At 39.7% G+C, this 25,767-nt stretch overlaps 1 protein-coding gene across 2 annotated transcripts in view; it reads left to right on the top strand.

The window, feature by feature from the left end:
- Nucleotides 1-25,767, top strand: part of ARID5B (AT-rich interaction domain 5B) — a gene marked incomplete at its 5' end in the record, with an annotated part of 115,459 nt that overhangs the window by 39,219 nt on the left and 50,473 nt on the right. For both annotated transcript variants that reach the window (XM_084210112.1, XM_084210111.1), the window contains one exon: nt 7,512-7,742. In XM_084210112.1, the coding sequence (XP_084066238.1) occupies nt 7,512-7,742 (231 nt within the window). The remainder of the gene's footprint in view (nt 1-7,511; nt 7,743-25,767) is intronic.

Raw genomic sequence — 25,767 nt, 5'->3', positions numbered from 1 at the left:
GAGGAGTAAGAGAATGGAATTTTGGGAGGCAGGGAGGCGATTTTGCAGCCACATCTGCAGTGTCAGTTTGCTTTTTCGGGGTTCCTCCAGCTGTTGTCACAGCCTTGGGTGGGAGGGTGAACTGCTGCTCCACAGAGCCTTCCTGAAGGGGGAGATAATCCTGGCTGGGCAGCAGCTGAATAGAATGAAGGGGTAACTGGAATTGTGCAGGACAGGGAAGATGGTTGTGGTAAGAGAGAAGCCTCAGCACGCCTGATCCATGACCTCCCATCTCTGGTGGAGGCAGGAAGGCTGGCTGGGGTGACCAGAGATAGTCACTTCCCTTTTGAGGAAATTTAGGGATCTCCCACTTACCCAGAAATTTCCCAACAAGAATTTCTGCCTGGCCTCTTTGCTCTCTCCCTTGCACTCTAAATTGCTTGATGCTGTAGAATAAATCCTTTAAGCTCTCTCTGTCTCAGTTTCTCTCTCTGTGTAATGGGGATAATAATTTTTACTCATCTCCATAAAGCTGTTTGAGGCCTGTGGATGGAAGGGTTATATAAAAGCTGGAAATGACGAGTGTCAGTCACTCTTCTTTTGAGTCTAGAAACACCTAATAAGGTTTATGAGGCACTTCCTAATGTGCAGGAGGATGCTGGGAGTGCAAGGTTGGCACTGCAGTTATGAGGAGCTGAATATAGGATTAGGGTCTGTAAAGGATGTGAAATACCTGGTTGGAAACTTTTTCATATTAAATTTCTTTTGTCTTCTTCAAAAATTGGATTTAGGATTTGAATTTCGAGTGTTTTAGTGAGATAAATATTATAGAATATTTGATTATATGGACATACTGTCAGTCATCGATCAACATACTTGCGTTTGTCCCCATTAAGTAGGAGTAGAACAACTCTGATCCAAATAGCCGAGTGAAAAATATTTTTCAACCATGTAAGTATTAGATGATGCTGTCTTTTTTTCTTTTTTTTTTTAATGACTGTATTGCTGTTCAGTTGAACAGTAGTTTCAATCTCCAGTAGATTTGTAAGTATTCGCGTTCTTTCAAATGTTAAACTAAGCTTAGGAATTCTTTGAAAGGCTGATGCTCTGCTGGCACTGTGACAGAAAACAGAGGGCTGGGGAAGTGGCATGAAATTCTGAGAAATAGCTCTGTCTCCTCCTTAAAAGGGGAGAAATATCTGACACATGCAGAAAGGCTGTACATTTTACTCTCACTATTGGCAGAAATGACTTTTGCCTTTTGATCAATTTAAAAGCAGAATCAGGCAGGCAAACGTCCATGTCAGAATTACAGGCAACTTGTTAACACCATCATTATCTGGTAAACATAAATGTAATCACTGTGTTCGCATCCTGCAACACATTGCCTTTGTTCTTGATTGCATTAGCATTCAAATAGAGGGGGGTTCTCAAAGCAAGGATGAGTAGCATGAGTCCTGCCGACAAAGAGGTATCCCTGTTGTGTCAATAATTTACTCAAATTTATTTAAAACCAAAACCACAGATTTCCTGTCCCATCTCATGTGGCTAAATCATTACTGTATTTGCATTTATCTGTGAGAGAAATACCATTCTTAGATTAATATTTTTAGGTCTCATGATTAATTAGCCAGCTGAGGCACACCAAGTGTCTTTACTAGTGTGAATTAAGACCATGGGAATGAAAAGGCAGAGTGGATTGGAAGAGCTGTGTTTGAGAAGTCGTTCCTAACCACTGGAGAGAAGGTGGATCAGTGTGCTAGAGCGTGCCTCGTGACAATGATGCAGCTACCTGAACTCCTCAGCTGTTGCTCCCAGTCCACAACAGATTGCTACTGTGGGGCATGGATTCCTGCTGTGGTTCTTAGCCTTGTGTCTGTGCAAAGGAATCAGTGTGACAGGTGGTCAGGCAAGAGCCAGGCATGAGCCTCCCATGAAGGTTATTTCACTGGGAGAGCTGTCCTTGCCCTCACAGGAATCCTGCACCAGAGGTGCAGGTGATGACAGTCATTGCTGCTTGGCCACCTGCAGTTATCTTGGAAGTTTGGAGGTGTTTGGCAGGTTGTAGCTGGACTGTGATATGGGAAGGTGTTCTCATTGCATCACTCCTCTTAAAGATTCCTCTTAAAGATTTTGAGATCATAAAGACCCGGTTTCTTATTCCTCTTTGTAGTTATTCTTTCATTGTTCTGCTGTTTCTGTTGCTTTTGGGCCTTTTGAGAGATTCAGGGGTTTTAGGTAGTTGTGTGGTAAGTTCTTTTTCATCTGCTGAAAACTGTGCTCTCTTTCTTTGGGTTTTTATTAGAACAGGCAGCTCTGATATATGTAGAGCCTGTCTGACCTGTGGATACTGGTTTTGAAGGGTGAGCTACATATCTTTGCTTCATCTACACCTGTGTTCTCATGCCTATACTGCAGAAAGTCATTGCCAGAGAAGGAGAACTAGATCTTAACAGCTGGAGGGTGTTGGGAGGTGAGTGAACACACTGCCCTGCAATAGTCAGGAGACCTCCCATCACAGGGGTCAGAGCCGTGTTCATTCAGCACCGCAGCAGTCCCTCAGACGCCCAGATGCGTCCTCCATTACCTCTGTATCCCCTGCATATTGATGATAATGGTCAAAGCCATGCATAGAAGCAATGATAAGCTAATTGTGATATGTGAATCCTTTGGGAAACCCCCTTAGTAACAGAGGGTTATGAAAGAAGGCAGAGGAGCAAGGGTACCGTGTGGGAGAGGAGCCTGATGGACAGAACCCTGCAACTTCCTTCATTTTCTCTCTATATTCCAGATAGCTCCCTTGCTCAATTTGCTACCCACACACCAAAGCATTGTCCCATTTTATCTGGTTCCCCTGGTACTTCCATTGCTTATCTTACAAAGATCTGTGTCAACATTTATCAAAACAAATGGCAAGCCTGGGACCTTTTAAGTAGTTTTTTTAGTTAATAAAACCAATCTTCTACTTCTGTTATGTTAAAAGTACATTATCTTTTTATTACAAACTCTCTACAGCTCTGTCTGTTTTCCTTCTTGGCAATTTCATGACTGCTCCAGTTGATTGCTGTATGGAGAATTACAAAATCATTAAGGGTGGGGTTTTACCAGCTGACTTACAGTACAAGCCATTTCTCAAAATAACCACAACAGTGCAATACTGATGTGTAATTTACGTCACAGTATGTTTTTATGAAATAGTTTGTGGCTTATTCATTTAGATCTAGAACTGAATATCTCTTCTTTTGCTTTTTAATCAAGCCTGCTGCCTTTTTTTTTTATAACTTTTTAATATTTTCCACTCTGAGGTTTGGCTTGCCTCCAACTTACCAGCTACATGGAAAAGGAAAAAATTGATTTTTTTTTCCTTTTTTTTTCCCTTTGCCTGCAGTTTAACTGCAAGTGTTGTTTCCCCTTTGATGTATACATTTGTGTTAACTGCCTCAAAAGAAATGGTAGATGTGTGGTATAATATATTGTACAAAGGTAGAGCAGAGAATTGATAAGAGATGTAAAAGTTTGCAATTTCAAACCACACCAAGCAAGTGTTTCTGTTTAGCCTCCTGTGCTGGTACATTTCCTTTTTAAAAATTACTTTCTGTATAATGTCTTGTAATTAGAACAGGAAATCATTGAGTAACTGTAAGAAGAAAAAGAGCACTTAAACTGAAAAGAAATTTTACCTTCTGAGAAATTATATTCAGCTCTTTTTTCCCCCTTTTTTTTTTCTTCCCTTCACATTACTGAGTTGTTAATGATAGTAACAGATGTACAGACCCTTATCTGTATCATTGTTCTGCTTGTGTTTTCATGGGCGGGGGGGGATTGGGCTGAAAAAGTAATTTTCAGTAATGCAAAAAATGAATGGACAGAAAATGGGAAAAGCCTAATTACAAAAAATACTCTGTGTCACAACAGAGTAGCAATTAAATTGAAACTTCAATATAATTATCAATAACAGTCGAGCCTGGAAGGGTGCCAGGCGTGTAAAGTTGGTACTCAGCCTTTATGTGGTTGCTAGGAGGACAGCAAAAAGTATAAAGCTTAGAGAAAGGAATGTCTAATGTAATAAAGTAACAGAAGGTAGCATAAATCATTGTGAGAGCAGTTCATATTGACATTATTTTACTTAAATTGGGTCGAAACTAGACATTTAGTCTTACAAGAGGCACAAATTCATATTTCTTCTGCAAGAATAACTCTGTGCTTTCTGGGAAGAAGTGGAGTGTGCTTTCATAGCACCAGCCTCATACATATTTGGAATCTTTTAAGCAAAAATCTTAAAATGTTTGTTTCTGTTGGCATCCAAATGCATTTGCACTAATACGATTAAAAGAACTAAAGGGCAAAATACTTGGCAGCTTTTTCAGTTGAGGTAATTAGGTACAGGAAGGAACATGCATAGTTTTTCCATCAAGCTCTATAAAATCCTGGTGTGAAGGTCTTTTTTGAGAGAAATAATGCTTACTGATGTTGAGGGTAGATTATGGCAGTTAGCAATAACATTATAGGCTGATGTTTCTGAAACAAGCAAATAAAAAGCATGTTACAGGATTTTTTTTCTCTGCTCTCACTGTAAATAGTTCTGGCTGTAGATGGATTTGTTAGGAATTCGTCCTTTTAACAGGCTTTTTTTTTTTTTTTAACGGGCTTTTAATTGTCTTGCCTTACATATTAAAAATGGTTGTGCTGATTTGAAAAGTCAGTTCTTGCATAGATTCATTGTGTTTGGCATTTCATGCATCTCTTACTTACAAAGACAACTTGAAGAACATGTAATCCAACATAAATGCCAGACTGTGCCAAATCCCAGCTCTCTTTACCTCTGACAAAGGGAACTGTTGGATTATATCTCTGCAGATATAGGCAGTGCTTGGAAGGCAGGGGTGGAACTTTGCTTCCCAATTACAGTTTCTCTGTTTTCAGCCCTGAAATATAAAAATAAATTAAAAGTTGATGTTGGAGGATGTTATTAAACCACACAATTATATATATAAGCATAGGATTAGAGTAATTTCAGTTGAGCCTCACAAGCAGAATACTGTAGGTATTATCTTTTACCATGTTCTGTCTGTGGAATCTAAAATGAAACTCAGAAAATACAGCGTCTTGGTTTCCTAGTATCTTAGTTGTATGTTTATAGAAGTCATGTTGTTTTTCTTAATTTTAATGAAATGCGATCCACATTTTGAGCTTCTCTTCTCCTAAGAGTAAACTCTTTCTGATCATATTTCTGAAAAATGCTTGCAAAATTCACTAAGTCCACCATTAAATGGCACATGTGAGATTTTGATAAAAGCAAATAATACTTCATCTTCGGGCTTGCATTTTTTAGGGATTGGTCTGCTTTGATTTCTCTGTTCTCATGTGGGCGGGGTTGAGGAAAAAAAATCTTTGTTCCTGGAACACTGTGTTTGTCTTTCACTAAGCAAATTTTCAGTTTATTCAGCCTTTGTTCATTCTTTGATGTATCTATTGAACCTGGAGTAAAAAAGGAAAGGAAACAAATGCATCACAAAGTACTCATTGGAATTGCACAAGCATGTATGAAAGTGATCCTGTAAAAATTACTTGGTTTTAATTTATGCCAGGGGGTTTGAGTTAAGTCGCCAGTTGTCAGGGGTACAAAGTTTGTGTAATTCTACGCAGGGACTTGCAGCACATTTGTCTAGAAACTAATGGTTTACTACAAAGGCACGTGGGACATACATTTATATACACCCTGTTTAAAAAGCTGACCACATCCTGGCATAAGAAAAGTGCTGTCAGATCAACAGATTCAGCTCAGCGCTATCTGCACAAAGGTATAAAGTAGTAATAACCGCCAGGCAGGCGTACGTGCAACTCTCGAAGGAGTTAAAGGACGGATCATGTGCTTCTTAATTCCTAGAACAGTTTTCCTGATCTGATTTTTAGAGTTTCCTAATAAAGAAGAGAGAGCCTTATTCCCAGGAGCAGTTAGCTCAATTGTGCTGTTGTGTAGGCTTATGGGATACTTGTTGAAATAAAGAAAAGCATGACCACATCCTTACTGGCCAAAAGAGGTTTAAGAGCCATCAATTTTATTTTCTTAGAAAATGCCAGTGCTGTTTCCCAAAATGTATTACCCTTACTTCGGTCTTTTTCTTTTTTTCTCTTTTTTTAACAACAAACAGTTTTATCTCCTCACCTATGTCAGGATAGTGGTGAGAGTTCTGAGTTTTTAAAAGTGATGACTTTCAGGAGCTGTGGTAGTAAAGACAGTGCTTTGCAAGTCCGTCTGTCGTGTTGATTTTTTTTAACAGCATTGCATTCCTCTGCAGTGATGACATTCTAGGTGATATATCTGCTTCCAGAGACTTCTTAAAATTTAGCCTTTTATGTGTCAACATTTTCATTGCCTCACTTGAATGTAGATGAATTGTGCCATCATATTTAGTTGGGGAGAACTGATATGACTTTTCTTTCTATGTCTGAAGTGATTTTTACTTTTTAGGAGTAAGAATGATTTCAGTATTGGTAATGGGATTAAATAGTAGACCTTTTGTCTCTGGCAGAAGAAATAGCTGAGTTATTCAGTAATCAGAGTAGAACAGAGAATGTAAAGTGAATGCTGTTGCTTCGTCTTCATTGGCATGCCTGGAAAGTCATGTTCAGTTAGGTACCTGAGGAGATAAATGAGCATAAAAAGAAGTGATGGTGAGTACTGGCTGCATACCTGCAAATGAGTAATTTCTCATGTTTGTATCCCTAGTTGAGTTTTTCTTCCTCTTAGGTTTCCTTCTGGTTAAATGATGACACTTGATTGTGTTATTTCAAAATCCGCCACCTTCATATGTGATATCATCTAAACCATAGAGGAATGGAAAGCTCTGAGGTCTAGACTGGTTTATATTTTGAGCCCAGCAGCACAAGCTGTTTGAAAATTCATTTGCTTCTGGTGCTCTGTAGGAGTTTTATTGAATCCTGCTGCATTTGCAGTTAATGTGAAGAAGGTTGCTTTCACCTCTTGGGGTTTAGCAGCAATGACCAGGTCAGGTCAGCCCACCTCCCTGGCCCAGAGGTCCTTTGGTAGTTGCCAGTATTAGGGACTTGAAAGGAGAGGTAATAGCTGTGTGCTCTGAGGCTTGTATATAATTGTTTTTAAAAGATGTTAACTGATGTAAACATGAGTATAGTAAAGCTGTATGGGGAACTGAGTAAAAATTACAAATTATATTTCTATTGAAGCAGCCAAATTGGCAAAGTATGGAGAACACTTTGATTAAGGCCCTTGGCCAACTTCAGCAGAGCAGTGTTTTCTTGCTCATCCAGGTAGTCCTTGTGAGTAAGTATGGGAAAACTGAACAGAAAGGCAGAAAATAATCTATTTTAATAAACTTTCTTTACATTACTGGGTTTTAACCTTTCTTACCAGACCCACTGTGCTGTAAAAGTTGTGTCTTGAGAAAAGATGAACTTACTTCAGAAAAATGAATTTTTCTGAAATACTTGAGTTACAGCTCTTGTTTTATATTTTTCTGATATACTAAGAGTATTTTTTTCTGTTCTTCCAGGTGAGGATGATGAAGATTCAAACCTTTTAATTCTCAGCTACCCACAGTACTGTCGCTACCGTTCCATGTTAAAGCGCATTCAGGACAAGCCCTCGTCAATACTAACAGACCAGTTTGTTTTAGCCCTTGGAGGCATTGCAGTAACAAGCAAGAACCCCCAAATCTTCTATTGTCGGGATACATTTGATCATCCTACCCTAATAGAAAATGAAAGTATATGTGATGAGTTTGGTAAGTCCCATTACAGCTATTTTCTTTTTCTCACAAGACATTTTCCTTCTAAGTATCCACTGATTTCCAAAGGGAAGACATGATTCCTTTGAAGTAAACCATGAATGCTATTTATGATTGAAATGAGCAGTACCAAATATGCTGTTTCTTCTCTGAGACTGAAGGCTTTTGGCCACTGGTGGTCTCAGTATTGCAACTTGAGTTCACAATCAAAGATAATATTACACATGTGCAGTGTAGCGCAGTGACAGGGTCTGAGTGAAACAATACCTTGCCTGGGTTTGAAGTTCATCTACCTTAACCATTAGAAGGTTAAGGCAGCCTGTCTTCCAGAAACATTAGAGTGTGTGTTAGATTTTTGAAGTCATTATTGGTGCAGTATGCTAAAAGATGCAAAATAGGAGGGAGTCCTGGCACCCCCCATGGCTGTTGCAGAGCACTCGTCAGCCATGCTCCTCGGGCCCTGTCAGAGTGTCAGCTGTAGCGGGTGTGTTTCTGGTCATCTTAGAATGTGGGCTTGTTCAGCATGGGCTTTGCCACTGCTAGGAGCTTGATTTTATGAGTGCAGAGATACTTTTGGGAGGTGACCTCTTAATTCAAGAGGCATAGAGAATATTCTGCAGCTTTGAAGGAGTATGCAGCCCCTTAGAGCTTGGGGAAAGGACTGCAAGATTTGACACCTGATAGCAACCAGGTGATTTCACACAGGGTTTTTTTTTGGCGTCAGATCATCCCAGCTACAGCAGATGTGCTTTGAATATGTGGCAGAATGCATGTTGTGTAGACACCCAGTAATGGGTCCAGTGTAGTTTCTTTAGCAGTGTACAGAATTAAGTTTTATGCCCCATATCACCAGATGGATGAATTCTGTGGCTAATGCTTGGAAAGTCTGCATGGTGGTGAGTACACCTTTGCTTGCAAGACCCCCACATCTCTGCAAGGAAGCTCCTGTAGTCTCTTAGAGAAAAAAGTCTGCTGATGCCCTTAAACATTTAATAATGACTGTGAGAGGGAATGTTTCTTATGGGAGAGTCATCTGCCTGTTTTTCTGAACTTGGGCGCACTGCCTTTGAGTTTGGTGCCCAGCTCAGGCATTGTTGTGACAGGAGAGAAACCCTGACTCATCCGGTGGCATTAGGCCATTTTGTAAGGTAGGGCTGCTCTGCTGCTCTGCCACTCCATTCCCAAAAGATCCCTCCTCACGTGGTGTTGTCGCTGGAGCACATGGCTGCTGAGAATAGTTTTAGTTTTGTGCTGTCGAGATTTTTCAGAATCTGGCCCAAACTGTCAAGTCTGCTCACACTTACACAAAACATTGCAGGTTTTGAATGAACTATGAATAAAAGTGTTGGTTGCTCTTAGGGGGTGGGGGTGATGAAAAAAATGAATTAAATGCCCTGGAAGTTTGGTCCAATGACACAATAGTATCATGTTGGTTTTTATTTACTCTGAGCTCAAGCTCAGAATATAAAGTTCAGTTGTAATTGACTCTCCTTTTTATGTGAGAAAGGTTATTTTAGGCTTGAAGGCGTTTGATGAGCCTACCATCTGCTTTCTGTGGAGTATTTTATTCAGGGTCATTCCTTGATTACAGGTTTGTTGAAATAGTTGGATCCATAATGCAAGTGTATCATGGAATATTAGTAATAGATGAATCAAAGAGATGTGGAATGATGCAGAAACTACGCTTAGTGAACCATAGCAAGTGCTTTGTTCAGCCTCTGAAAGCAAACTATGCCATTCTCTTGACCTTTGCGAGGCAATTATCTCATTATCAACCAGAGCCACAGAAATCTTAGCCATAGAAATTAATAATGTGTATTTAAAATTTAGTTTGGTTTAAGAAGCAGATTTTTTTAAATCCCTATTAAAAAAAAAGAGCCACAAAAAATCCCCAAAAAACACATTTAAAAAGTATTTATTATGAAAATAATGATGTAAAACTTGCAACCCTGCTGTTTTAAGAAGGAAAAACTGGCCAGTGTGTGATTTCATATCTGCATTGCGAAATGTATGGTGTCAATTATGCTACCTTTGTTGAAGACAGCAGGCAAAGTACTAGTTTATCCTTTTCTTTGCTGGCAGACAATAAAATGTACAACGCTTCATTATACAAACAGTTTACATTGATACCCTGTAGATTGATGTCACATGGGGAAGGTGATGACTGCTAAGGCTAAACAGAGTCAGGGTGGTACAGTAGATAAATAGATTACTCTAAGGCACTGGTATTTATCAGTCAGATCTGAGGGGATACCAAATTACGAATGGTCACTAAAATTCTGAAAAGGTGTCTATAGATGCTGACACATGTAGTTTGAAGGTTTTGTCCCTCTCTTACCTTGCAAATGAAATAAGTGTGCAGAAGGAACAAGATAGGAGTGTGTATTTCATCATTTTTACCTTAAATTCTCCCAACTCTAAAGCAAATACAAAATTTGGGAAATAAATTCTGCTGATCTATTTATGTGGGAAGCACTAGAGCACTGGTTTCCATTGTGGATGCCAAGTCTTGTTTAGAAGCCGTGCTTTTGAGGCAAGTTTTACACATTCTCTGTATGTTGGAGTATTGCAACAGATACTGCATGTCACAAATGAGACACCAGAAACACCTTTACAAAGAACCCCCAGCATGTAAGCTATTGTCCTTATTAGGCAGTTTTAATAGACCAAAATATTTTGCATTATAAATTTGTAACAAAAAAAAATTTGTTGAGCTCTGACTTGTTCTCATACTCCTTGCTTACTTTACCATTTTTGTAGGGTTTAGTAAAAATAAATAAAGCTGTATATGAGGAAGAAGAATTAAGTTTTGTTGGCAATAAATATTATTTTGGTGTGGGACTTTTTTAAGCAGATGTATGTAGATGCTGTCTGTGAGCTCCCACAGGTATGGCTGGGGGGGATGCAGCAAGGCTTTGGGCAGTCCTGTGTGCATGTTCTGTGTTTCCATAGAGCCTCTGTGAGGCTCAGGCTGTGCTAAGCTTCCCCTCCATCTACAGCCTGGGCTGCCACCAGTGTTCCCAGCACCACAGCTACCTGTGCTTGCCTCCACCGTGTGCCCACTGGTGGATGGCATGTGCCCAAGTACTCTTGGACAGGAATATATAGGATCTGTTTTCTTGCATGGTCCTCTTGTAATTGTCCTCTGGTTGATTCAGTGTGCCTCAGTATCCCGTCTAGGAGGCCGCTGGAGGAGCAGGCTGCTGAGGAATGAGCTCAGTAGCTGGAAGGCTCAAACATTTGCCTGTATTTCTTTGCAGTCTGCCATGGAAGGACTTGCTCTATATTTACAAAGGAAAGACTGCTGTGAGTGGGAAGCCTTCTGCTCCCATTCTTGTTGATATAACGACTGATTGGTTAATCCAACTGCCTTGGAGGATTCCCCTCCAGAATGCAAATAGGCTCAAGAGCTTGCTTCTGTTCAGAAAGCAGAAGACATAAACCATGCTTGGATATCTTGATAGCCCACGTTCCTGGCTATGACTGCAGTCCAACTGCACACGTATCCCTCTCCTGAAATAAGAGCAATCAGAGGTCCTCACCAGTGTGCAGGCAGTCCAGGTGGATAATGAAATGAACATGAGCAATGAAAATGAACAATTCATTTCTCTTCAACTCAAGACATTTTTCAAAATCTTTTTCATTTATCAGCCTCTGGGGTTACTCTTACTGAATAACTTTCGTAAATGCATATCATTTACTGGCATCTGCTGTGTGGTCATATGTGCTGCAGGAGAGAAGGAATGAAAAAATTCCTTCTAATAATTTTCATTATTGACCAAAGGGATCTAGCTGAAGGCAAAGCTGCCTGTGAGTGTTCAGAAGGTGTATCTGAAGGTCATTGGGCATAAATCAGTGTACACTTGTTGCTAGAGCAGCACATGTCCTCTGTGTTTGCTTGTCCAAAAAAGGTGACTTCAGTTGCCAGGCTTGTGCCAGCTCCATGGCATGGAGTGGCTTCCAGGGCTTATCAATGAGCCAGGATCTTTCTGTGATCCAGCTGTGGTCTGGGTGATTGTGAGTTTCAGCTCCATCAGCTTCACCAGGTGAAATTCTCACGATTTTTCATGGTGCTTTGCTAGATACATGTTACAAATCCTGTCTGCTAAAGATTAATCCAAAGGCTGTCTTTCATTGTCTGAGTATGGGCTTGCTTTTTCTATAAATAGGAGTGAGAGAAAATGGAATACCTTATTTCTTCTCAATTTTCAAAATCTGTTTGGTAAATTTTAAATCATTCTGGATTATTTTTACAGCATGATGGGTCCAATATGCCGTTTAACAATATGTTTGGTCCGTGGAGTACTCTAAACATGTGTTCAAGCCCTAAAGAAGGTTTTGGGTTTGCATGTAAAACCCATTTTTTTAATGAAACATTTAATACCAAAACATGAGAGAACTACAACCTACTGTGGAATAAATCCAGTTTTTTCTCTGAAAAATTAACCATGTTCATTTGGCCCTAACATGAGCAATGCAGAGGGAAACTGCTCACTGAAAAAAATCCATGTGCAAAAGGGCATGGCAGGTCCCTCTTATCTCCTCCCCATCCCCCAAACCAAACTTAACAATATATTGCTTGCTAGGGGAAAAGTTATCTACATTAAAATGCAAACCTCAAAACCTTCAGCAGCTCATCTCTCCCTGTAAAACAATGAAGAAGGAAGTTTGTCTCACTTTCTGGGCTGGCAGGGAGTGGTTGGGAATGAGGGGTGACTTACCAGTCCTCCCAGCTGCTGAAGTTTCTGAGCTAACAATTTCAGAAAGACTTACCCTCACTGTCATTGTCCAGGGAAGCCATGGAAGAGCAGCATTATGAAGGAGAAAGGACTTTTTAGGGATGGGTCACGTGCCAGAAAAATGCTGTGGCATGAAAGCTGGTCACTCCAGGGTATGGAGTGGTACCATTACTCTTGGTATATCTGAAATTTGGTCTTTGCTCTCATTATGCATCTTAGTTTACAGAAGTTTGTGACTCACAGATAAAATCAATTGTTTGGGGGAAAAACATAACAAAATAAAACCTTGGCAGGGAATGAGTCTTTAAAACAAACAAAAAAAAGGATGGAAGAATGTTTTTAGTCTAAATGAAATACAGTTTTCCTGTTGGTCACTTATTTTATTTGTGTGAGTCAAAGTTGGCTTTTCTTTTTAAACTAGCTCCACTACAAAAATTGTACTTGGGCTGACTGGCTTTTTTTTAAAAGTTTTTCAGCTGATGTAAAGTATCAGCATTATTGCTGTTGTCTGTTTTGGCTACCTGCAGGATAATTTATAGCAGGGAAATTCAGAAAAACCTGAAGTTTCTATATAGATGCTTCGGGCTTCTTTGTTTTAATACAGATGTGATATTAGAGTGGGATTGGTGTTTGTGGTCCTCTGCAAAGACTGGAATGTTTAAAACATTTAGAACAGCAATAGGAGGAATATGGAGACTTTTTATTAACATGGATACTGGGAGCTCCTTAGATGGAGCTTTACAGTGGCATCTTCAACAGTCTGAAAAATATGCAAATTTTTGCCAAGGTCTTGGGCAGGGTGGCTTAGCTAAGTATTTCAAATTTTAGGTCTCTCAAAACAAAAACAGGACATAGCTGGAGGGGAAGTAGTGATTAATGCATAGTAGTGCTATATACAATGTAGATAAATGTACATTTCCTCTTCCCTCCTACCCCACCTCTGCAAACACAAGCTTTTAGCTTGAGAAAGTGAATCTGGAAATGTCTGGATTCTGGTCAGATTTCTTTCTTATTTTGTTAATTCAACTGTAGAGCAAGATATTAATGATCCCCAGATGTTGTTTATAATGATTGATTTTTCAGTTGTGAAAAAATATTTGTAGGGGGTTTTTTAAACAATTGATATTTTCTAGTGTGCTCTGCAGCATTTGAATAAAATGTCTGAAGGCAGAGCTGTTTATGTGCCCAACATAATTGCTTCTGTTAAGTGATTTCTTCATTCTTAACATTTTTAGCTCTAATTGCTTTTTCCCCATACAGCTAAAAATAAATATTTGCAAGTTTTGCATTCTGTCACTCATTGAAATGCATAAAATATTTGTATACTCAAAGCAAAAAGGCACTGATAAGGGGTCACATTCTGCCTTCCTTAGCGGCGTAAATCCAGCATAACTCTAAGCACTTCTGTGGCTGTTACTCAAGATTTTCACCAGTTAACCAAAGACAGAATCTCACCCAATGTTAACAGCAAGCTGTTAAGTGAACGTAAGTAATATGTAGTAAAGTAAGATAAAATACCTTCCTGTCTGCAAGAACTTCAGTGGAAACAAATGCTGTTAGCTTCCACTCCTTTCTGGTTTTTTAGTGCATTTTCACTAGCAACTGTAGTTGTAACGAGGATAAATAGTAAGATAGATTGTTTTTCACTATATAATCAAAACTCCATGATGGAGAACACTGATTTTATTTGGGTTGCATGTTTCTGCTGCCCTCAGGAAGGCAGCAGATGCTGAGTGGAAGGGCAGGTACTGCTTGACAAGCTGCTTCTGCCCATTCCCTTGGTGTCCCTTCTCTGCCAGGGCTGGTTGTGGCTGTCCGCCCTGCTCAGCAGAGCAGGGGAGCTGCAGCATCCATCTGTGTCACTGCCAGAGAGCTGCTCCCATGGGAGGGCACTTGGCAATTTGGTGAGGCTCCTTCCTTCTTCAGGTGCCCTTGGGCAGCAGTCTTGCAGGCAGGGGGCTTACACCATGTGCCTGCAGTGACTGCGTGGGGTCGTGATCCAGCTGCTTGAGAAACATCAGGGCTGTGGGGTGCCCAGTATGGCCTGGGCTGAGATAGCTATGGATTTGGGGTTTTCACTGGGCAGGGGGTGAGAGATCCTCTCTCTTGAGTGCCTGTGGCAGGGTGAAGGGCCTGGGTGTGTCCAGAACTTCAGTTTATTTTTTTGCTTAGTGACTATGTGATGGTATTGTGGGGTTTACATGTTTTACCAGACAGAGTTCAGCAGAGAATGCATGTGTAGTTCCAGCAAATGAAGGTTTGCAAGTGAGCTGTTCTTCTGTGCCTGATAAATGTAACCCATAGCATGTGTTTTGTCATCCCTTACACATGCATCCTCTTTATTGGTGTCCATTCAATAAATTATTGTAGATGTACATTACTAATTCCTTCTTTATAAGATTTCGCCTTGATGGCTGGTTTTACAATTCAGCTATCGGAACCCTGTTTTGTGATCACAGCAAAAAGTAAGATGGGCTGTGTTCATCGTATTTGTGAGCCATGTCCGTCATAGCCTGGAGCCATCTCTTCTGCCTCTTATGCCTTCATTAGCACCGCCTTGTTTGACTGTTCCCCTGGTTTCTGTGCCTCCCTTGGACTACAAGTCCTGCTCAGACTCTGGAGCTGTGTCTCAGAACTCTGGGTCCACTGGCAACCCAAGTATTGTGAGCAGCATCCCTGAGGTGTTGCTGCTCAGCAGTGGCAGTGAGCAAGGGAAACCTTTATGGCCAGGGAAGGGCCCCCATTCCAGTACAATGGAAAAGTGGAGTGGTTTGTGTCAGAATATGGTCACATTCTTCTGATTAAACCCACTCAAAAAAGACAACATTGTAATATTTTCCAATGACTGTTTATCATGAATTACGTCAGCCTTAGTTTAAATTGCTATTATTTCTCCTTAATGCTTCTTGGTGCCTGCATAATTTACAGCATTGGCAGCTGCGGGACTATGAAATAACCTTTCACAACCACCATACAATAGTAAAGAACATTAAGTTTTTGTTGTTAATTATTATGGGACTCCTTTAACTTTTTTACAAAGTGACATAAAATATTGTTGAGGTATTTACGGTAAAAGCTACTTTTACGTGGATCTATTTTCTTTCTGGCTAGTTCTTAACTAAAGCAGTCATTTGTGGTTATTATGCCTAGGGAAATATTATGTCAGAACTGGTTTAAGAGTATTATTATGTATCCCATGTCATATATTACATGTCAGCACTTGAGGCTGTCTTTCAATAAAAACAAATGCAATTTTAGCTAATGGTCTTTTAGGTATAGACCATTTGTAAACTTACCTGAATTCATTTGAAGGTGTACTAAAAAGCTTTGTTCTCCGAGAGTGCACTCGGGTAATTTCATTTTGGCTTGAGATGGAATTTCCAAAATATTTATCATTATTTCAATCAGAGGGTGCTGCCTCTAAAAAGCAAACAGTTTCCCAATAGCAAGGTTAATGTACACATTTTAAGGAGCTGTAACTGTTACTCATTACTTTGTTTACTTTTCCCCCCTTTGGAGCTCGCGCTTCCCAGGTTCCCTACTGGTCAAGCTGATAGGAGTATCCCAGGCAACTAAGCCACCTAATGATGATACTTCCCTGTGCTGCTTAAATGAATAGCTTATACCTTCTGCATAATCCGTGGGTGAAGGGGGAGAGAAATCAGAGGTTGAAGGTGAGTTTTAGGTTTCCTTGAAGTTGCATTTCAAATTTGGAAAATGCAAACTTACGCAAAGTAAACTTCAAATTAATGTGTCATTCCCCTTGGTTACAAATACTATGCATATTTTCCAGTACTTACTTATTTAAAGCAAGAAATGAAGCATATAGGGTGTGCCAGAAAGTTTACACAAAGAATGAAAACACATAAATGACTCATGAGAACTTCTTCTGTGGTTCTTTTTTTTTTGTTGTTGTTGTTCTTAATGTGTAATTATTTAATTACTGGTAGGCAAATAAAAGGAAAAAAAATAATGATTTCTCTCTCTCTCCTCCCTCCTCCCCCCAAATCTATCCTTGAGCACCATAAAAATCATCAAAGCCTCTATTTGTCTCTAGTTGCATTTTCCTCCGTGGGATTGCTGGTTTTGGTGACTCCATTGTAAGAAACTGAAACTGCTGGACAAAAAAATTCAGTTTCTGTCCCCCTTTAAATGCTTGGACTAAGGAAGTAAAGATGCAAACATGAAACTGAAAAAGCAAGCAAAGAGCGGGGTGAGGATTTCGTGTGTTGCTAAGGTGAAATTTAATAAGGGGAACATAAAACAGAGCTAAACTTGCCTGGATGCCATGAGATTTTTTAATATTAGGCAGCATGCTTGATTTCCCTGGAAGTGAGTGAGCATTCTGAATTTAGAGTTGTTTGGCAGGGGGAGGGGGTGTTTCGTTCTCTTTTTCAATCAAAGGCGTTTCACAAGCCGATTGCATGTGAAAGGGGAATCTATCATTATGTGAGAATGTAACAAACTTTTCCCTTTAATGAATGAATATTAGGTATTTCAGGAGCCCATAAAAGATGGTAAAAGAGAGAGACAGAGCTGACGTCTGAGAGATTTTAATAAAGATTGAAGTTAGTAGTGAAAAGGTCAAAGTGCCATTTGTTGAGCCCCTGCTTCTGGCATGGTTTCAAAGCTCGAAGTGCTGACTGGGGGGCTGTGATGTGTGTTAATGAACAGTTGTGGCACTTAACTGAGATCATGGGTTGGTCACATGAATATATATAAAAGATATGAGTGAACATTTTCCCCCTTTTTGCAGCAGTTTGGCTTTTGGAAGGACTAAACAATTAAAAGAAATGTTTGAAATGCTTGAACACCACATTAAGTCCCCTAGTCTGTAAGGAAAATGAGCTATGAATAATAGAATACTGCTCTAGTTAAATATAGTTATTCAGAATTGTTTTTAGCCACAGATGTTATGCCATTTTAGAAACTTAGACTAAATAATGTCAGATCTTGTTTGCTTTTTTAGTATGTTATTCATTTATTGGGAAATTCAAAATTTAAAACAGCTGGGAAAGGGTTTGGTGTTCACTAAGTAATCTTTAAAATGTGTACATTTCAGACTTACTCTTACAGGGCTGTTTAGAAATGACTGAATTGTATATTATAGTTATAAAGTTCTGTAAACATGCTCTACCATGTAGATGACAGGGAAACATGAAATGGGAAAATGAGATCATTTTGGAGCCAAATTTTGTGTATTACAGACTTGATAAAACAGCAAATGGCTTTCTCAATTTAAATAATTTGTAACTTTCCAGGAACGTTCATGGATGTTATGAACAGTAGGTCTAAAATAGCAGCAGAAAATAATGTTCGTTCTCCTTTAATTCTCCCTTTGATGTTTATGTCAAAATGAAGGAGTTAATTTATCTAAGAGTTTCACTGCATGAGTTGGACTGTACAAAACCAATCATGTAGAAATAATAGACTACCATTGGAAGTGCTGTACTATTGCAGTTTTAATAGCTCTTCAGTTCTGCTCAACAATTAGTCCATACATTTTATAGCTGTGTATTTAAGAAACTGGCACACTCAGCAAAATCATAGTAATTGGGAGATGATGCAATGTGGAGAGAAATCAGATTAAGAAAATTAATTGAAAAATAATGTTTTGTTCTGGTTTGGGTTTGTTTTCTTTTAAAATTTTAAACACTGCAGTAGTAATTGCTGGTGGGTGAGACTTTTGCACAATGTAAATTCCACGTGGCTGGGATTTTGTGAATTTGCTTTTAAATCAAATTGCAAAAGAGGCAAAATAGGTCATTAAAATTCTTGCTATAGTTTTCTCTCTCTGAAATCAAGTGAGGGCATTGAGGGGGATCCAGAGTAGGGCTTTTTCTCTCTGTTGACAATAGTGCTGTTTAAGTTCTCATTATCTGTCAGCATCTTTGTAAACCTGATCAAACGGATCATGGGCAATTAGTTTATCGTTTACACAAATAGCTTAAGAGACCTCAGCAATCACTTTTTGCATGTGTCATAGCCAGTGGATGCTGGCCGTTTCTTCCTAGGACCTTGTTTTTATATATGTCCTGAAAGTGAAGGCAAATTTTAATAAAAGAAGTAGTGTGGATTTTTTGTGTAGGCTTATCATTGGCAATTATGACTTTTTAGTGATTTTTTTAGTTGATGTATTGTTCATGATGGGCCAAAGGTGAGTCAAGTGCTGATAGTTTACATTTCAGCTGAAGTTTGGGCCTTGGTATTAGATACAGGTGCATCTTGGTCTTTTAGTGATCTGGCAGCATCTCCATATGCTTCAGGGCTGTTGTGTTGGTCTTAATGGCATAAATTACTTGGGGTAATGATAGATAACCAGTTGACTGGAATAGGAGAGCAGATCTGCTTCTTGGATTAATGAGCAGGGAATAGAGAGAAGAAATAGAGAGGTGTTACTAGTCCGGCCTCTAATGCTAGAGGAAGTCATTATCAGCCCCCTAAGAGCTAACATTTTTGGCTAAGTCAGTCAAATGATGATAGCTTGCTGCAAAAAGGGTGGTACAATTGCATGGAATAACTGCACTACTAATACTCAAATCTATTATTCTGAACTATGGGCTTGTAGAGGAACATGGAAGATTGCAGGAAGTGTTTTAGAAGAGAGGTTTTTTCCTTACTTTTACCTTTGTACCTGATGCCTGTCCTTTGCATATTCAAGTACTGGACCGGGTTAAGGAAAGGCCCAAAAAGCAGTTCATTGGACAGAAGACTTGCTTGTAAGTGAAAGACTAAAGAATGTTGCTCCAGTTAGTGCACAGAAAAGAGGACTAAGAAGGGGACCAATCATTCTGTTAGTACTTCCAATAAAGAGGAGACCCATGGCAGTAGAGGTCTCTGTAATTCGGCAGACACATAGCAAGACCCCATGCTTCAAAGTGGAAGCGGATAAATTAATGGTGAAATGAAGGCACAATTACATAGCAGCGAGGGTAATTAACCATAGTAACAACTTAGCTAGGAGTAGCATAGATTCTTTATTACTTGAACCACTTAAATCAAGACTGCTTTGTAAAAGACAGGTCCCTTACTCAAAGAAGAGATACTGTAGTCCAGTACTCTTCATCCAGTAGCCATTCAGCTGTATAGCCAGTATCTGCAGAAGGTAAACAAGGTGCTAATATCCTCTTAATTCCTTCTGGCCTCAAAAACTGTAACCTCATTAATATATGTAGTTTATAGCATCCAGGCCATTAAAGGCTGGACTGTGCTGGATCTTGTGTCCATTATACAATAAAACCTTCAAAAATTTGCTTGCACTCTCAATTAAACAAGGCAGAGCTTTGCGTCTGGTTCGTGGACAGGAGAATGAGGAACAGGATTATGGAGGAAATGGGGCTAAACATCAGTGTCTTCACTGATCCACGAAGGGGGCTGCTAATAGCCTACATTATCTTTGTTCTCCTTCCCTGGCTCCACCACCATGAGCTGTTGTCTGCCTCAGAGCACTGATCAGGCAGTGTGCTCCTCTGCTCTGGTTTCTGGGGCCTGATCAATCACTGGCCTTTTTTCTTTTCAGAAGATCAGCTCAGGGAGAACTTCAGGTCCATTTTAGGCCGCTTTTAGTAACTTCTGCAAAGGGCTGTCTCCCCAGGTGAAGAATGGAAAACGTAACTCAGTTGCGTGTCATTTAAATGTGTGGCAACACACTGCAAGATCATCGGCAGACTTAGAGTATCTACTTCATGAGTCTTCCCCGACGAGTCTTTCACAAACATCTCTGGTCACCTTCACTTTGCAATAGCTTTAAAGATACGTTAATTTAAAAGAAGGTGTTAGAAACAAACGGGTAATAGAAGAGAATTAATTTATTTGAAATTAACAGTTCCAGGTCACAGAAGGGGTAAGAGAATATGTGAAAACGCTAATAGTGATCATACTGCTAACATAAGTGATATTCACAGACACTGCTGCTGCTTCAACGGAGAAGTGTGGTGCGATCTTCCAGCTCTGTCATCACCCTCCTGTGTTTCCCTCTGGATTTGCAACCGTAGTGGAAGTTGAACTCCCAGTGTAAAACAGCTGTTTGCTGTGGGGTGGCATGTTTACTTTAAGTAGGTGTTGATGATTCTACTTCTCACTTCCCTGATTAAATAAGTCACTTCACCTTGAAGTCTTACAAACCTCAGCTGAACTGTGATGAGCTAAGCCTGTGTCCCATTACGAACTTTCACAGAGGTAGAGCACAATTTTGCAAAATGGAAAAGGTTGTTCCCAGGGTCTTGAGCAGCTCTTAGCTCAGAATACCGTGTTTAAAATTAGCAGTATAGTTGCCCTCATTCTTTTATAGCATCCCGATTTTGCAGTGAACCATAATCGTTGTACTCATTTGCCAAAAAAGATGGCTTTTCAGGGGGTTTTTGGTGCTGGTTATTTTGAAAGGCAGCCTGTAATTAAGATGAATATGTGTACATTGTGAATGTTTAGTTATGGTAGACATGGTTTTTTTATAAAACACCCCCCCCTAAAAATTACCTAGCTGCAAATCCTTGCAGTTACTTAGTTTAGAAGTTTAAGTCAATTTATGGAAGTCTGTGTTTACTGTCTTTAGAGCTTGATCATGACATTGGAATGTATTTTGGAAAAAAAGACCCTATAAAATGAAATCCACATTTATGGGTAAGAAGCACAGAGCACTTAGGATCAGCAGTGAGACTACAGCATCTCTTTGAAGTGTAGCAAAGAGGAGTACTTGTTGGTGCCATGTTTGGTTTAGAAGGTACTGAATTGATACACTCCCTACCTTCTTACACTGTAGCAGCAGCTGGACCCAACACAATTAATTTCATGAAAATGTGGACTGTGATATCACAATGACAGCAGTCAGAAGATAAAACTAGAACTGAAGCACTTAATTTAAAATAAAACTTTATAATAAAGCCAGGTCTGCTGAGATGCTGCTTTTGTGCTGCGCTGCATGTGAGTAATCTGAGTGACTCATCTGGCCTCTGACATACTGCAGCCTTCAACATTCCCAGCCACGAGTGTTGCCCTTCATAAAAGAAATATCCTATTTTTGGTATGGCAATGTCCTCAGTTTTAAAGAATTTTCCTCTTTTAAAGTGCTCATACAATTAATGCCTCATGCATGTATTCAACAATAGTTGCCTAGCAACCATCAGAAATATTCGGGAGAGCAAAGGCAGCCAAGATGAATGAGCAGTAACATCAGCTCCCATTTCAGGTGAGCTGGAGAAGGCATCAGGGCTGTCCTGGCTGGGTCTAAGCGTGCAGAGCCATGAAAATCAGACAGTCCCAAAGTAGCAAATACAAGCTCCAATTGGCACATCAGTCAAAGGCAGAGATGAGGTGGGTCGTGCAGCCAGAAGCAGTTGCAGGAGGCTGCAGTTGGATGGACTTTTGCAGTTTCAGAAACCTTGACCAAAGCAAGGTAGCAATGGTTAAATAGGTTACAGGAAGTCAACAAACACTCGTTAGTGGCTGAAGAGAGTTTTGCCACCTTGTCTTGCATCCCTGCAGCTAGAGAATGCATGAGGTTCCTCCTTCTTTTGGTAGAAGCATTTGGCCATGGGTCTGAGCTCCAGGCAGACCCCTTGGTTGGCGCCACCCCTTCATTGCCTCCGGTTCCACTTCTTGCTGCATTTTAATTCTGGCATAACTTTTCCCTCACACAAAGTTGTCTCATTCTACTGAGTCAAGTCCTTCATGCCTTTTTTTAGCCCTTGAAGATGCCATGTAAATGAAATGGAAATCTTTTCCACAGTAGCAGCCCACAGCCACTGAATGTCTGTTTGGATTTTGGTCTTTCTTCCCCTTTTTTCTTTTTTTTTTCTTTTTCATCAGAAAGGTTGAAATTAAATGATTGGTCTAGAATTGGAAGGATTGTTTTTTATCATGGGTGGACATATTCTCAGGGCTGATGCTGTTACAGCTGGTGCTAGTGTGGCCATGTCCTGTTCCCATCCCTTTCCCTGGATGAGTTTTGGTGCAGTTCCACAGTGGTTCTACCATTGCGGCTCAGGTAACTCAACGTTCACTGTTCAAGCACAGGGCTTTGAGCCCACATTCAGTAGAATGCACTATCTTGTCAAAACCATTTGAGATGAGAGTTTTCATCTGTATAAGTATTTACAGTTGTTTTCATTAGACACTTTAAAATTAAAAAGCCTGTTAGTGTTGCTCAGAACATTTTTGACTGCCTGCCTGATTTAAAGAAAGTTATGAAATTCTGACATTTTCCTGTCAGATAGGAAAACCTGATTTATGATCATCTCTACTTCAAAGGTAAAGGTTAAGAACAAGATTAGGATCTCCTTTCCACTCATGTAAATCCACAGGAGTCAATTACTTTGAATTGACAGTGCTGTGATTTAGATCAGAATCTGGCATTAAAGCTTTTTGGGGTTTGCACTTATGCCCATCGGCTTCAGTGCCATTTGAGTGCCGACTCTTTGCTTTTGGTATGTGGTGGTGGTATTTGCATGTGGAAGTGCCTCAGGGGCCCCACATAAAGCATTGCTTCACTAGCTTTAATGGGATTTTTTTAGATTAGATGTTAAAACGTTGAAATCAAAATATGTAGAGGGTGGTCAGGAAGTATCAGGCACACAATGGTAATCAGAATGTGATTTTTGAGTTGGGATATCTCATGCTTAGCTGGAAAGCTCCTGCTTCTTGGAGCTCTGAGGCTTTCACTCTTTCTGGTTATAACAGGCATTTTATTTCTGGTTTTGGTAGTTGATGAGATATCAAACTTAAAATATGCCATGATCCTATAGTCTGGTAGTGCTTTCTGGCACTGGTCAGTGACTAAATATAGCCAGTTTTGAACCGCTGTGATAAACCTGGAAGTAATGTTGAGCAGAAAATTCTCAGACAATTCCACAGACTAATGTGGAATATGAAATTACTTTTCTAGATTGGATATCAATTGTAGTGTATATTTTTTTTGTGTCCTGTGTCTCTCATCCCCAAGTTTTCCAACTGCTGTCCTACAAATGTTTTGTGGTACAGCTAAATATTAACTAAGTCATCTCAGTGGTTCATGTTGGTTCATGCTAAAGCAAAAAACAACATGGTTTTTAAACCCCAGCTATTTCATGCATTCCTTTTGGCTTTGTAAACCATTTTGCTTTGTTTTTACAAAAATAAAGTGTATTTTAAAAAACCCGTGCATTTCCAAAAATCACTGATTGTCTTCCAGCGAGCATAGTCCAGAAACATGCAGATTCTTGCATTGTATTATGGGATATAATACAATGCAAGAATGAGTGGTATTCATCTGTCATGCATAATGTAGAGGTGATAGGGGAGGAAAGGAACCTTTTAGAAAGGATTTTTTTGTTTGTTTGGGGTTTTAAAATTATTTGTTTGCATACATTTGTTTTCTTTTCCTTTAATTTGTCTTTTATTTTCTTTTTGGTTGTTGTTGTTGTTGTTTGGGTTGTTTATTTTTTTGTTTTGGCTAGGTTTTTTAAAAAAATTTTAATTTTCTACCAGGCTATGTTTAATTTCAAGATGGTGTCTTTGCTAGAAACATAATCAAATGTAATGTCTTCCACAACCTCTTCATATGCATGACTGCATAAAGCTTGTATAACAGTTTATTATTATAAAATTAGTATAGAATAGCATAGAGCAAACGGGGCCCCTGGCCAGATGAACTAGACAATGAATAGTTATATAAGGTTTAGAGGCGCATGTATTAGAACACAAGCGCCCTGTATTTTCTTCTCAATTGTCTGCTGTTTGTTAATGTTTCCCTTTCAGTGTGATTGCATCTCAATTTAATAGCACTTGCCATTTCAGGGTTTACTGTGCCAGCACTTGCGTAGTTACATCCCCTCTGTGCTGCAAAGCCTGCATGTATATTAAAACTGAACTAGGCATAGTTGGCTAATGTGTACTTCAAGAGATATGCACTTATAGAATTAAGTGATGTATGTAATTGTTAATTTTGTGTTAACAAATTTGAAAAATGTGTTTCACCAATAATTGTAATGCTCCATTCTGTGCAAAGTGTGACATTTTAATTCTTGTTGAACAGTTTCCTACCTCTGCTCTGTGTTTTCATGGCAGGGTATTATTTTGCAATCAAGATAAAAGCATTATTTATTAAAGTTCTAAAATGTTACATTACTGGAAGTTATAAGCTGCAGATCAATCTTCCCTTTCATAAAAGCATTTCATTGATTTTATTTTTTTAATTGGCCTTTGAATTTTAACTTAAGTTTCATATTATGGATTGCATATGATTCCAGAAGCAGAGCAATGTTTTAGTGGAGGCTTGATGCTGTTTTAAAGGCAGCAGTGTACCTGTCACAGAACTGTGGGAAAGGCTTGCATTTGGCTTACGCAGCTTTGGGACTGTCAGATCCCAGCCTGCTGCATTTTTTGGCACAGGGAGCCCATTGACTTGGGCTGTGGGAAACCTACATTCAGCACTATCGGTCCTTGTGTCTTTCTTTGCGCCTCCAAAGGAATTTCTGTTAGAGACTTCACTTGGGAGTCAATTAACAACTCCTTCATGCTTTCAGTGAGCCTTTCCATGGTGAGAGGGTGCTCCATAGAGTTTGGCTGCAGTAGCCCAGGTGTCTCTTGGTGACACTTTCACCTGCCTTGGGAGTGCTGGATTTAACTGCTTTCTGTATGTAATCCGAACAGTCCAGAAGTGCAGATCTCCCTAGTACCTATTGCTCCAGTCCTCCTATTCTTCAGTTCCTCACCTTTGTGCCCCCCTTGCCACAAGGTCCCATCCCCATCCTGCTTCCCTTTGCCATGCCAGGACTGTTTTTCCCATGCCAGCCCCCAGCCCTTGGTGGTTTATTCATGTCATTGCACATGTGAGACCAAACCCTGCCTATCACTCCCTTTTGCTGTGAGTATATTAATTCTTCCAACCCTAGTAGGCCTAACTATGAAGCTGCACAAAGCAAGGCTCACATTTTTCTTCCAGTTTAGCAGGCATTTACTTCATTTGGACCTTCTGTGTCATCTCATCAGTGTAGTCTGACCTTGTTCAGACTCACTGGTTGGCAAGAGTGAGGAAAGGCAGTTGAGAAGGGGAGACCATTGCCGTCCTCCACAGAGCTCAGGAGCGGCTGTGTCTAGGATTTGACCTCCCAGTGAAGCCAGTTTTTCTTACTTGACAGTAAGATAAGGAAAGGGCAGGGTGCGATGAGCATAATAGGCTCAAAACACAATAAAAATAGCAAAGGAAACAAACAGTTTGTGCCTAATTTGAAACCAACAGATCTCCATGGTGATTGCAACAAATCCACTACATTTGACTGTTTAGTGAAGACAAAAGGTTAGAAATAGGA

Source organism: Fringilla coelebs (assembly GCF_963513975.1).
Source record: "Fringilla coelebs genome assembly, chromosome: 8".
Classification (NCBI taxonomy): Eukaryota; Metazoa; Chordata; class Aves; order Passeriformes; family Fringillidae; genus Fringilla; species Fringilla coelebs.
The sequence above is the reverse complement of the archived record's forward strand: the minus strand, read 5'-3'. Positions and strand labels throughout refer to the sequence as shown.